Raw genomic sequence first — 14,308 nt, forward strand, 5'->3', positions numbered from 1 at the left:
CAATGGCCATAAGTGGATTTTCTTTGGATCCAGGGATGAGAGGGAGACTTTTGCTTTTCATCATAAGTGCTTCTGTCCTATTTGAATATTTTTAGCTGTATGTGTTATATTTTATTTAAAAATTATGATTTTAAAAGTACAGGCTATGGGGTCATCTGCGTGGATTCCCATACAACCTTTGCCAATTTTGGATCTTGGGCAGTTTAGCCTCTCTAAGCTGCAATTTAATCTTCCGGAAAGCAGGAATAAAAATCACACTCACCCAGAGGGTTGCTCTGAGGATAAAGTGAGGTAATGTATATAAAGTACATGGACCAGCACTGGCCGAAATTCAGCATCTATAACTACTAAACATTGCTATCATTATTAATAATAAACCAAGCATTCAAATAAGACCCTGCGCTTTGCAGACAGGCACATAGTAGGCACTTAATGGGTGGAAGGGATTGTTTCAAAACCCTCCCTCCTGAGCCTATAATTTCCGCCAACCGGTGACGCAGGAGCCCCAGCTTAAATGTTGTGGTTACTTATTTATTCATCACCCGGCTCTCCACCGCAGTGTCCGCTGAGGGCGAGCCCAGCCCTCCGGCCTCCCGCGGCCGCGGTCTCACCACATCATTGGGACCCTGAAGCGCGCGGAGGTTGGAAGAGGCGGCAGCTCACCGGCTTCCAGCTCGCTGATGCGGGACTGTCACGTGCCGGAGGGGGACTCAGTTCTGGTTTCACGCAGCATCTTCCCGGGCAGGGGCGGCCTGGAGGACCCGGAGCGCGGCTCGAGATGAGGGGGGTAGCGGGGCCCCGTCCCACACCCACTTGCCCGCGCCAAGGGGATGGCCATCCCAGGAGGGGCGGGTCGGGACAGTTTTAGGGCAGGGCTTTCGGAGCAGGGACATCTCGAAGAAAGACGTGGGATTGGCCAGGAGACGCGGAGCGGGCTTTTCATACCCGGGAGAGGGTGCAGAGCTCCCGCAAGCGAGGCGGGGTTCTGCGGGCGCCCCCAGCCCGGGGCGGGGCCAACGCCGGAGCCCCGCCCACCCCTCTGCGGAGGCCGCACGCCCCACCCCTTGGTCCCCGTCGCCCTCTCCAGCTGCAGGCGGGTGTGCGGAGGCGGGTACCGGGGCGCGACAGCTAGCGCCCCCGCCGCACTGCTGCACCGCCTCGCGGGGCTGGGTCGCGGGGCGGGGCAGGGCTGGAGGCGGGGCGCTGACGTCGCGGCGCGGCCGGTGGCCGGGGAGGCGGGGAGGTGGCTGCCAGCTCGGCCCTGCCCAGCCCGCAGCTGCGGCGGCCCGGTGGCGGCGGCGGCGGCGGCGGCGCTCGGAGCCGGCTCCTGACCGCCCTCCGCCGCTGCCCGGCTCCTCTCACGGTCCCCGGGTCTGTGCCCGCGTCTGCCGGCTCGTCCGCCGCCGCCTCCTCCGCCATGGCCCTGGTGCGGGGCGCCGAGCCCGCGGCGGGGCCCTCCCGCTGGCTACCCACGCACGTCCAGGTGACTGTGCTGCGGGCCCGCGGGCTGCGGGGCAAGAGCTCGGGAGCGGGCAGCACCAGCGACGCGTACACGGTGATCCAGGTGGGCCGCGAGAAGTACAGCACGTCGGTGGTGGAGAAGACGCCGGGCTGCCCGGAGTGGCGCGAGGAGTGCTCTTTCGAGCTGCCGCCGGGTGCCCTGGACGGCCTGCTGCGGGCGCAGGAGGCCGATGCGGGCCCAGCTCCCTGGGCCGCGGGCTCCGCCGCCGCCTGCCAGCTGGTGCTCACCACCATGCACCGCTCGCTCATCGGCGTTGACAAGTTCCTGGGCCAGGCCACGGTGGCGCTGGACGAGGTCTTCGGCGCAGGCCGCGCCCAGCATACGCAGTGAGTGAGGGGCGCCGAGGGCGCGGAAACGGTTAAAGGAGAGCTCGCTGGGCGGGGCTGGCGGGGGAGCGGGACCCCGAACCTCTGGCTGGGGCGGTGCGCCCTTTGCCGCGAGCTCAAGGGCGTAAACCGACCAGTTGCTCTTTTGCATTTTGGGTCCCCTTCTGATCGCCTTCCTTGCGACGGTCTGTGCTTGGTTGCTGGTGTGTCCTTGAGAAGCCTAGGGGGAGGTATGATTGGTGGCCTAGCTTTAGGAGTGGATTGCCAAGTAAAGTTAGGAGTGGGATCCAGAGGCCCTTGGACTGTGGAAACCTCAAGAAGGAAAATTTTGGGGCCATTCTTAGGGCCTCCGGGCGTGTCTCCCTTTCCTGGAAGGGGAGGGGCACTGCAGCCGCCTGCCCCAAGATGGGCCGCAGGGGAGTGGGGGAAGGAAGGTGCAGTGTTCTACTTGAGGGCGAGATTGACCGGAGATGCCCCACCAAATCTGGAGACTGCAGAGAGCATCTGCTTCTTGCCTGGTATTTGGATGCCCTCTGCCACCTAGAGACAGACGCCTCTGGAACCCTGCCCCTCTGTGTCCCTGTTCTGAAAGCAGGAGAGCCTCCTAACTAAAGGAAGGAAACCCTTCAGTCAGCCTTCAAGTGTCCTGCCTGTCCTGCTTGAGGTGAAGGCAGCGGTCATGGTTAATGCACAGCAGGGGATAATCTCCCAGCCACTTCCACCTTGAGGGGCTGGTGCGTTTTTTAATCATTTATCTTGGCAGTGTTTAACCTTGCTGGTGTTAAGATCAAGGTTTCAGACTTGGAGCCCCATTTCCTGTTTGGACTTGGGCAGGATCTGAAAGCCAGTCCCCAGGGCTGACCACCTGCTGTGGATCATTTAAGGGGTTAACTGGGGTGACACCTCCCCTGGACCCAGTGGGCCCAGGATGGGAAGGGTAAGGGGATGGGGGCAAGGGCATGCCCTAGGTGGGGACAGGTGCTGGAAATGTTTGCCCATGTGGAATGGCATCTGAATAAATCTAGGAAGGCTTGTTGGAGGAGAAGGGTGAGCCTGGTGCAGACCCATAAGAGAGCAGGATTTGGTTAGAAAGGATCTGACCTTGAACATTTTTCAAAACATGTGTTGAAAAGGGCCTTGGTGGCTCTGCTGCCTGGAGTGAGAAGCTGGTTAGCGCAGGGCAGGTTCCAGGCAGGGCTGTGACCTGTCTCCATCTCCCCCTCCCCTGGCCTTCTCCTCTTCTCGTTTCCTGACTTGCTGTTTGGTTGCTGGGTGTGGAATCCTGTGGTATAGTTTGGCCCTTGTTTTGTTTTTTTCCCCTCCCCTTTTCTGTCCTCTCCTTCCTTTCTGGCTGAGGGAAGCCAAGGGGCTGGGGGTGGGGCAGAAAGCTCTCCTCTGGGTCTATTAGCCCTTTCTTTTCCCAGAGCGGCTCCTGTCCCCAAATTTATCCCACCCCTTTCCTTCCTAGTTCTCCAGTCTCCACCACTCAGCCAATCTGCCCAGACTGGTAGATGACACCCCTGGTGGCTGAGGGATGGGGAAGACAGAGAGTCTCTAGGCTTGTGGGGAAAGGCCTCTGTGAAGTCAGTGACTTAGGGTGGCGGGGAGCTCTGATTTTTTTTTTCAGTTTCTGCCCTTGCTTTCTTCTTGGCCTTTGGATCTTACTTAGTTGAACTGTCAGTGCTTGTAGGCTCAGGTGGGCCTATTTTCAGCCAAGAACAGTCCCTCTTGGAGAATTTGACTTGCCACCCCTTGATTTGAAGGGGAGCCTTAATTTACTTTATAGAAGTCATCTTTCCCACCAGGATGTTTCCGCACCTACCCGCTACTTTCCTCTGTTTCATTGACCTGGGTAATTTCTAGAATCTGGAGGGGGCAGGAGAGGAGAGGGGCACTCCTGGTGGGCAGAGGAAAAGTCGGTGAAATCTGCCTGATCTTTCAGGACCTCACAGTGTACCAACTGGCAGAGGGTGGGGGCTGCTGCTCCCACATGGGTCCCCACCTCCCACCTCTGATTTTAATGGCCACTCCTGGTGATATTTCCTGGGAGCACCCTGGTGTGAGCTACTAAGATAGTGAGTCTACACATTACCCAGTGGAGAGAGGGCAAGATGGAGAGGACCAGGGTGTACCCGCCTCAGCTTTGGATAATGGTGGAAAAGAACAGTATTCACTCTAATGCCAGGAGCCAGCTGTGGTGGTCTCTGGGAAGACAGATGGCAGCCCTATGTCACCAAGACAGAATCTGACTGGGGAAGGGCAGCTTCATGGTTACGAGGAGGGGGCTGTGGAGTTGCAAGAAATAGATTCCGGTCTCAAACTTGCCACCTTGTGGTGAGTCAGGTAAACTCTTGGTGCCTCAGTTTTCTCATCTGTCAAATGGGGCTAGTGTTACAAGATTGATGTAAGGCCTGAAATGAGAATGCAGTTAAAGCACCTAGGCATGGCTGCTGGTCACTGAATAGCAGTGATAGCGGAGGGAGGTTTTGGTAACAGTGTCTGGTAGCTCTGGTCAGGAAGATGTCCCCTACCCTTGAAGAGCCTCTCATGTGATGGGGGGGGGGGGGCGGGGGGAGACAATACAGAACTTAGAGCCTGAGTCTGGGAAAGCCCCAGGACTGTGGGTGGCAAAGTACATGCAGGAGTAGGAGAGCTCCTGACAAAATAGGCCGGCCCTTTGCAGGCCTCCATTCTCTTGGCTGCTAGAGGTTTGAGAGCTAGGGCTGGGCTTGGGAGGCCTCTCAGTGCTCAAGCCAGGCTTGGGTCAGCTTGCAGCCCTCTGCAGCAGCTTGGGCTGGAGCTGCCCCTGCCCTCTTGGGAACGCAGGACCGCCCAGTGTCTCTGAAAGTGGAGATGGCTTTCATTCCCAGTTCTGTGACTTACTAGCAGGCAAGTTACTTAACCTGTTTCCTCCTTTCTACAAAGGCCACCAATAATAATTATGGAATTATAAGATTAAATAAGACCGTGTCTGTAAAGGCCTTAGTATAGTTCCAGACCTAGAGCAAGCCTTCAAAGTGTGGGTGCTGTGGTTACTCTGAGGACCCTGCTTTGCACGATGATGGTGGTGGGGTGGATGGTGCGAGGCACTTCAACAGCCCCTGATACTCCTTTGTCAAGGGGTGCTCTTTGAGGTGAGGGATTTCACCAGAGGCTTCCAAATTAGTGAAGAGGAAATTCTCAAAACAAAACTTAACATAATACATGAAGAAACTCATTATAACCGTCTCCCCTCAGTTAAGCCATATATGGATCATCATGGGTCTGAAAATCCCAAGATGCTTCTTTCTCCACTATTTCCTTTCTGGTTTTTATCTCCAGTAGTACCCTTGGTGGGTACTTTGTGTGGAGGGGGTGTTATGTGTGGGTAAAAGAGTCCCTGCTGTAAAGAACCCCCATCCTGGGCCCATCAGGTTGATGGTTAGAGCCCTCGGGAAGCCTGAGTCTGGGCTTAATTTGGATCGGGACCAGTTTGTCTTTTGCCATCCCAAAGAGTAAAGCTGTCGGGCAGGCTGCTAACTGTGGCATCCTGAGAGGCTTTGTCGACCCCGATCACAGCTGTGCCATTGATTTTATGGAGGGCTTCCAGGAGGCCTGTGGCCCAGGACCACTGAGGTTTGAGACTGTAGTCTTCTGCCTGACTCATCATGGTGGCCTGAGATCCCCTGGAGGATGTTGGGTTTGGGGGCACTGGGAGAGGCACCTGAGGGAAAATGCGGCCTCCTGGCTTAAGTTTGGGATGGTTTTTGAGGGTTTCCATTCATCTCTCAGCCTCCAGACAGTGTGTACATTCCTGTGCATGTGACCCCCACACCCTCTCTCTGCTGGTTTCCAGATGTGACTGCTCCTCAGGAAGCAGCTGAGGCTATAAGGGTCCTCGTTCCAACCCTAAGGTTCGGCTCCGGCTCCAACCCCAGACCTGTGGGGCTGCTGGGGAAGTCTGCTTTGGCTGTATGTGTTGGGGGCGGGGGGGGGGGGGAGGGTGTGGCCATATTTAAAAGTCAGTCATTAGGATGCAGGAGGCTCCAACTCCCTTAGTTATGAGGTAGTTTTTATTTGGGGTTGCTTGAGCAGCAGTGGCTGGGGGAGAGGGGAGGGGTAGGAAGTGACTCCTCAGTCAGACAGGGCGGCTCCTGGTTGGCACAGCAGCTTCGTCTTCCCTCTGCATCTTTCCCTGGTGGGAACCCCATCTCTGCCCTAGTCTCCTCTCCCTGTAGCCAGCCAGGAATAGGCCTACCTCAGCAGATCCTGCCCCAGGTGACCACGAGGGCTGTCCTTTCCTCTGATGGGGGCTGCCTGCTCCACTTGTTATTGCTGCTTCCCAGGTGCTGTGACGCTCTTGCCGATGCCAAATGACTAGTCTGGCCTTGTCCAGATGTTTCCCCTGCCCTTCCCACCCTGCGCTGGGACAGATAATTAACACAATGACAGGAGCTCTCTGTGCTCTCTGGGAATTAGGATCTATTTTTTCCTTGTACACGGCCAATCCTCTGCAAAATGGTATCGTCATGAAGAAGCTTTGCCCTTTACCAACAGCCAAGTAAAAAAAAAAAAAAAAAGTCCACACTGTGGGTCCTTTATACACCTGGCAGTCCTGCCAGGGAAAGAGTCTAATGGCTTTGCTCTTCCTGAGCTGGCCAAGAACCCCTTAGGTTATTTCTTCCCTCAGGAAGGATGGCAGCCAGTGAGGGGAGCTGAGTGTGGCAGGTTGGGCTGAGGCCTGGCTGTGGGGCTGGGCCCAGGCCTCTCCCTAGTGAGCGGTAAGCAAGCCGGGACTCAAGCAGGGACTCCGCAAGAACCAGAGGAGCTGCTCAGGGGAGGGGCTTTGTCACAGGCCACCTCGACCTTCAGCTGACCCAGGGGTTGGGGTGGGGGTTGGTGGAGGGGGTAGCACAGCCCTTGCTCATGGAATTCTAATGTCCGAGCTAGCAGAGAACTTAGCCCTGTGGGGACTGAGGCTGGAGAGGGGTGGGGCTCTGTGTGGTCTCTGTTAGGCCCTGGCAGCCCACAACGCTGTAGGATTTAGGGTAAGGGAGAGATGGCATTTGGGGCCCTGTGTGCATCCCCGGGTTTCTGTGGAAGTGCCTGTGGGGTTTTAGAGAGAGGGACGTTTCTGCTGGGATAGGGGAGTGGGCCTTGGGGCTTGTCTGTGGACCTGGAGGGGCAGTCTCATCCAAAGGCTTTTCTGGGGAGCCTGGGCAGAGGCCTACAGGGGTCACTGGGTGGGGTGGGTTCAGAGGAGGGGAGAACGTGGATATCCCACCCTGCATGCCCAGAAGGTGTGGCTTTGCTAGGAGGGTGAACCCCACATTTGGAGGAAGGGCCGTAGGCAAGTGCTGTAATTTCAGGCCTTGCCAGGGAGCCCTGGAGAGGTTCAGAACAGACAGAGCTACCGGGCTTAGCTGTGGTCAGGGGCGCCTCCTTGAGGAAGAGACATACACCACCCTGGCAGCACGTAGCACTCTGTCTTGGGGGGCTGTTATTGCCTCGTTAGCGAGGCATACCATCGATGAAGCCCTTTTTCTGTGCTGCCACTGTCCTAAGGACTTACCTTAGCTCACGGGAACCCCTTGAGGTATAGGTACTGTTACTGGGTTTAACGGATGGAGAAACAAAGGCACAGAGGGGTGAAGTGACTTTTCTAAAGGCACACAGTAGAAGGCAGAGTCAGGATTTGGACCCAGCCACCCGAGCTTCAGATTCAGTGCTCTTCACCACCACTCTGGGCTGCCCAACCTCAGTTTCCCCCCATATCTTCTTCCATGAGCTAGCTCTGCATAGGACCAGGGCTCGGCCGCTGCCCTCCTGAGGGTTCCGCTGTCCTCCCCAAAGCCCATCTCTGTGGTTAGCCCCATGGCTCTGTAAGCATGGCCGGCTTCTCCTGTGAGGCCTTGGCTGACTGGGGTAAATGTGTTTGAGCTGCAGCCCCGAATCCCGTCATGTCTGTCTCCTGGGGAGGGGGTTGTTGCAGGGTACTTGGGGAAGGAGGGTATCAGTGCCACCAGAGTGTGTCTCAGGAGCTGGGGGGAGGCCTGGGAAGCTCTACCTTGGCCCTGGGCACCCCCTCCCCCGGGGGGAGATTTGCTCCCATTGGCTTGTGCAGTAGAGCAGAGCTTGGTAGCATCAGCAGATACAAGACTTCCTGACCTTTCTCAAGAATCACATGCTTGTTTTACTGTGACAGAATGCTCTGAGCCATCTAGGGCCTTACAGTGATGCCGTCATTTGCTTTTTTTTTTTTTTTTTCCTTTTCTTCAATATCTAGGAAGCAATTAGGAGGCAACCACTGTGCCTAGGTCAGGGCTTTGGAGAAAACAAGAGAAAGAAACGTATAGCCCTTTCCCTAGAAGGGCAAAAATATGTCTGAGACAAGACTTATCCAGGAAGGATGATTAACCTACAGAACAGCTTATATAAGTGTGAGAGAAGGAAAGGATCAGGAGAAAACTCAGCAGGGTTGGAGTGATCAGGGTGGGCATCCTGGGGGAAGCAGGTCCTGGATCCACAGCCAAAGCTGTGATGGAGACTGGGAGAGGTTCAGAGAGGGAGACTGTCTCCGGAAGGGGAAGTGAGTGTTTTGGGGCTGGGCCAGGAGAGGGAGTGGAGGGGAGCCAATCTTACATTCCCCTATGCCTCTCTCAGCAAAACAGCCTGACTTGACTTTTTTTTTTTTTTTTTTTTGAGTAGTTCACCTGGTTCAACTTCTTAAGGTACAGAAGGTATGCAACGAAAAATCTCCCTTGCCCTGACCATCCAGCTCCTCTCTTCAGAGGGAACCAGTATTGCCAGTTCTTGGGTATCCATCCAAAGTTATTCTACGCATTTAGCGTTGGTTTGCAGAAATGCAGTGTTCTCTGTGCATAGGTTATACCTCTGATCAGCTTGACTTTCCCACACAGGATGCTCGTTTATTGTTTGTCTCTGCCTGTTGTGTGTCTAAACCGAGACCTTGGCTGAGGGGCCAGGCACTACTTAGTTTTGTCCTCTGTGACCCAAGACTCTTGTTTTGGGTAAATGTGGGGTTAGGAGCAAACTGGGGAGGGGATGCGATTAAGTAGACTTTCCTCCTACTCCCCACACCCCATCTCACCAAGACCACCTGGGAGAGGTCATCTTGCTGGTTCCTTCTCCCTGGGCAGGGTCGTCACTGGTTGGTCCTGGGCCACTGTGCTCCCATGGGGCTGATGACAGCTTATAAAAGGCCCTTGATAGACAGTGAACCCAAATCTGTATGTGTGGTTTGGCCTATTTTTCAGAGTGCTTTCCTGGCATCACCTCATTTCATTCTTCCCTGAGGGCAGACAAGGTGACCCCCATTTTTTACAGATGTGGAGACTGGGGTCTCAGGAGGTGAAATGACTTGTCCAAGATCACATGACTTATGTGACCAGCTCCTGCAGCCAGATTTCTGACTCCTAAGTGCCGTGCTTTTTCCCCTACTTCGTGCTTTTGGCTGTTACATATTTTCTGCTGCTATGAGGGTGGTTAGACTTGTCTCTAGGCATTTTAATAGCTTTATCTCTGCTGAGTGAGTATGGTCGCCGGCCAGTCTGGGGCCAGCTGACAGCGACAGGCCTTCGGAGCCCACAGCAGGAGGGGGCAGGAGGGGGCAGGAGGATTGGCTGAGGTGTTTGTGCCTAGGAGGGAGGGAAGCTGGACCTGGCTGGGTTCTGAGGTGAGTTAAGCAAGCCATGCTCACAGAGGCTGGGGTGGCTCATGAAGTGCTGGTTCTGGGCTCCAACGATGATGCTCGAGTAGGTGATAACAGGCATCTCCTGGCCAGATAAGAGGCAATATCTTGCCCGAGGACTGGGTCTGGCTTGCAGTTTTGCTGTAGAGACCAAATCAAAGGGTGGGTTTGATTGTGGGTGTGGGGAGCCAGAAGAAGATTGGCCTGAGGCCCCGCAGGCCTCCTGTCTGATAGCGCACTAGGAGGAAGGCTTGGGTGGGGATTTGGAGAGGAGTGAAGGTGTCCGATGGAGGAGACTCTGGGGAGGGGGTTTTCCAGCTGTCCCCCCTGATCCCTGAGTGCTCACAGTCTTCGTTGTCACTTCTCCCTGCCCCTCACTGGCTTGTCTTATCGCCCCACTTTTCCAGGGCTGAAATGGCGGCTTTAAACCCTCTTAGTAAGTCAGATCCATGAACTAGAACCTGGTCTCTTGTCTTCCCGCTATGCCCTTAAAATAATTTTTTTTCAACTTATTTTTGGGACTCGCTGAGCCCTTGCCAATGCCATCTCCTTTATCCAGCAGGTATTGGAAGGTGTTCCATATATCAGGCCCCGCCCCTGGGTTTGGGGGAGAAAAGGTGAGTCGCAGTCCCTGCTGTCGCTAAGGAGGGAGAGTGCAGGGCCGAGGTCGCTGCTGGAGGAAAGGGGCCCCTCCCACCTGCCCCGTTGCTCCTGTCCTCATTTAGGATTCTTTTTTTTTTTTTTTTTTTTAAATTCCTGTTCTGGACTCTTATCATAACTGCTGCTGCCTTTTTTTAAACCAGAATGCCAGTTTATTAATTTATGATGAGAAATTATTATACCTGCAGAGGCGTAAGGAATTGTTCAGGCCGGCCCAGCCAGGGGACTTTCCCTGGCTTGTGTCGGCTCATGCCTGTCACCCTGCCTTACCTTGGAGCTGTCCCTCTCCCTGCTGTCCTGCGCTCTTCCTGTCCAGCAGGCCCTGTCCCTGTTTGTACCCTGTAGCGCTCTTTGGGGCCCAGAATAGTGTTTGAGGCCGGCTCCTACCCGCCCCAGGGCACCTTTCTGCCTGCCTTTCCCTGTCAGCCCTCGCATCTGCATATTTTATTCCTTCCACCTGGAATGGCTTCCTACCCAACTTCTTGCCTCTTCGCTCAGCTTTGCTCAAGGCCCGGTATCAATGTCGTGTCCTTCACCACCCATTCCGAAATCATCTTACTACTTTAATTCGCTTACGCAGTTTGTGCATTGTTGCGGTGTCAATCGCTTTCCTGATTTGTGTGGCTATCTTATTTCCCCACCAAGATGTGAGCTTCTCAAGGACTCTCCCTTCTTATTCCTGGCACATACTTGGGAAATGTTTTGAGTGGAGGCCTAGTCGAGGCCTCCCATGGTTGGGTGGATTTCATGGGCGAGAGCCCTGTGCCTCTAAGAGGGATGGTGTTGGCATCGAGCGCCAGGCCCTGTGCTGGGGTGTGGCGATGAGTGGGCAGGACTGAACTCACCAGTCAGCACAAGGTTCAGAGACCAGGGCTCAGTCCTAGGACAAGGAGAAAAAGCCTGTGTCCTGGCCTAAGGCTACCCCCCCGCCCCGACCTCTGGGGTCTAATGGAAACTGCACTGTTAGTCCCAAGTGGGACCAGAAGGAGAGTGTCAATGAGTCAGTGCTCCCTAACATAACCATAATGTCCTTATCACACACAAAATCAACAGTTCCTTAATAATCCTCCAGTGTCCAGTCCACATGCAGTTTCCCCTGATACCAGAACTCTCTCTTCATAGGTGGTTTGTTGAGGCAGCATCCGGACAGGGCGCCCATCCTGTGCCTGGTTAGGCCTCCCAGGATGACAGTCTTTGTCTCAGACCCCTACCCCCTGGATGGAGGAGCTGGGTCACTTGTCCTTGAGGCTGTCTGACACTGTGGCCCAGGCTGAGGAGCTCCTTCTGCTGCTCCTCACCCCGGTTCTCCAGCCCCTGAGCACCAGTTGCTGGGTCTGCAAGGCCGGGTCCCCACACCCCGCCTGCAGGCAAGAGTCTTTCCGTGTGGGGCGGGGCAGGGCAGCCGATGCCGCTCCCCGGCCTCGCTGTCAGTGAGGCCAGGTGGAGCAGCGGGTCCTGTTGCCCCAATGCAGCCATTGTGAAGTTGGCCATCACCGTGGTTTTAGCATTCACGGATGAGCGCTGCCGTGGTCCCCAGTTCTGCCTTTTCCTCCGTATCTGTCAGGAACCTGGCCGAAGGAAGAGCTCTCCTGCTCAACTCTTTGGTCACTCTGTGTAGGAATGGGCAGGATGGTGCCGTTCACTGAGGAATACCAGGAATGGCAGTTCTTTGCCATTATTTTTCCATTAGTGATGACTTTCAAATTAAAAATCCACCTTGCCCCATGATGGTGTGCCTGATACTAGTTCTTTACACTGCAGGAGTTTCCTGCCAGAGCAGAGATCGCAGGGCCTCGTGAGCCTGGGGACCGTGGGAAAAGGTAACTCGTCTCTGGGGCAGCAGGGATCTTGAGGGCAAATGATATGCTCTGTACAACGTCGCTTGAAATGGCGGATGGCTGGCCTGGAGTAGGAATACGGGGGCAGATAATGTGAAGGATAGATCTTTTGGTGTTTTCTCCTGCAGTTTTCCCCAACATCTACTTTTTGGGTCGCATCTCCTCCTCACTCCAGAGCCCCGCAGCCCCTCATTCGTACTAACTCCGGATGGGGAGGGTGAGGCCAGGAAGGAGAACTGGGTCAGTGTATCTTTCTCTCCTTTGTGCTGGCTCCTCACTTTCCCTTCCGGAAGATTCTCCAGCCAGGACATCAGGCCTCTTAGCTTCATTTGCCTCGGGGGTTGGGGTCTGATGCCGGCAACTGTCAGCTTTGAAGAGCCCCCTTATCGCCAGCCTGGCGGTAGCCGTTCAGTAGACTGAGGTGGGACCTGTCTCTGGAGAGGCCGGGGTGGCATCCGTAGCCATCAGGGAGAAACTGCACCCCTGATGGGTTATAGCTGTAGCAGGTGAGGATCAGGTGAGGAGCCACCCCCGGGACGTGAGAGATTGGGGTTTTGGGGTATGAGCAAAACACACTTGCCTGCTCCCTAGCTAGCAGGCTCACTTGCCTGTTTTTGTTTTTCTGGAGTCACCTTCACTGGCATGCAGGGTATCTGAGGGTTAGACTGAGCACTGTAGCGTGACGCAGGCGAGACTCAGGGCCTTGAGCCAGCTTCTGGCCCCTGGCCAGGCCCTCCCATGCCCCTGGGTAGGAAGTGGGGAGCAGTGCCTCTCCTCTGCTTTGAAATCTCAGCCTGGGTGCCATGCGGTGGGGCGGGAGGAGGAGACCTGCCTTTCTGCTGCTGCCTTTGTTCCCTCCCTACTCTAGAGCAGATATTCTTAGCGCTTTTTGTGCCGTGGACCGCTTTGGTCTCTGGTTGAAGCCTGTAGGCCCCTTCTCAGAAGAAGATCTTTAGATGTGTAGGATTACAAAGTACACCAATGGCATTGAAGTTCATTTATCGATACATGAAAACATTTGCTACAGTAACATGTCCTTATCCCTGTACTAAGTGATGCAGTCCAGGGGTTGTCTAATAACGTTAAAGTTCAGAGTACTGCTGAGTAGAAACCATATTCTGTGACATCTGCCACAGCTGTAATAGGATATGAAGCTGTCTGGATTCTCTTAGTGACACACAGGTACTTCTGCCATACTGTCACTGTTGCAGAAACTCATAATTGGCAGAAATGCTAAATTTCAGTTAGAGGTTAGGAGAAATAAAGATGTAACTTGTCTTCCATCTAACACATACTCCTGCCCTAGAGAAATAAAGGGGTGACTTTGGATTCCTTGGTTGGGCAGGGACATGGGGTTTCTTGCCTGTGTGTGTGTGTGTGTGTGTGTGTGTGTGTATGTGTGTGTTGTACTTGCAGAGAGGGGCAGTCTAGTGCAGTGATGAAGGTCAGGGGCTCTGGAGTCAGGGAGCTTGAGTTCACATCCTGGCTTTCCTGCTTACTGATAAGAAGTGTGTGACTTAACGCAGCCGACTTCTCTGTGCCCCTGAGTCTGCTTCGGCAAAAATATGTGAGCTGACACTCGTGTGGCATTTCTCGTGTGCCGGGCCCCCTTCTCTGAGTGCAACACAGATAGCCCACTTCGTCCTCATAGTGGTCCTGTGAGGAGAGTGGACACGTGTCCCCCCCCCCCATTATAGATAGGGGTGGAAACAGAGGTACAGAGAGGTTAAGTGACCTGCCCAAGGTCATACAGGTGGTGGGGCTGGGGCTTAAACCAGGCAGCCTGGCTCCAGAGTCCATGCTGTAGCCACCCTCAAGGTCTGCCTCCCACACCCACCTCACAGGGTTGTTACGAGGATTAGTAAGATACCCGGTGTGGTGAGTGCTTCGTATAGTGCCCAGCATATAATAAGTGATAAAGGAGAGATGTAGCTGTTAATGGTGATAAGATTTGGGGGCGCCTGGGTGACTCCATTGGTTAAGAGTCTGCCTTAGGCTCAGGTCATGATCCCGCAGTCCTGGAATTGAGCCCTGCATCGGGCTCCCTGCTCAGCAGGAGCCTGCTTCTCCCTCAAACCCCCCCCCCCGTTGTGTGCACGCGCACATGCACACGCACTCTCTCTGTCAAATAAATAAATAAAATCTTAAAAAAAAAAAAGATTCGTGTCCTAGTGATGGGCTAGAGTGGGGTCAACACCTAACCTCCCTTCATCGACCTCCATTCACCGGGCTGGGCACTTCCCAGATCTGGCTGGGTGCCTTCTCTCTCAGG

General features: G+C 54.9%; 1 protein-coding gene across 2 annotated transcripts in view; it reads left to right on the top strand.

Moving 5' to 3' along the window:
• Nucleotides 1–1,321: 1,321 nt before the first annotated feature.
• Nucleotides 1,322–14,308, top strand: part of RAB11FIP5 (RAB11 family interacting protein 5) — a 36,310-nt gene continuing 23,323 nt past the window's right edge. For both annotated transcript variants that reach the window (XM_028116275.2, XM_028116276.2), the window contains exon 1: nucleotides 1,322–1,848. In XM_028116275.2, the coding sequence (XP_027972076.1) occupies nucleotides 1,418–1,848 (431 nt within the window). In that variant the 5' untranslated portion in view covers nucleotides 1,322–1,417. The remainder of the gene's footprint in view (nucleotides 1,849–14,308) is intronic.

The sequence above is a fragment of the Eumetopias jubatus genome, unplaced genomic scaffold (assembly GCF_037043125.1).
Source record: "Eumetopias jubatus isolate StellerSeaLion01/CBP00866 unplaced genomic scaffold, mEumJub1_p1.0 scaffold_9, whole genome shotgun sequence".
Classification (NCBI taxonomy): domain Eukaryota; kingdom Metazoa; phylum Chordata; class Mammalia; order Carnivora; family Otariidae; genus Eumetopias; species Eumetopias jubatus.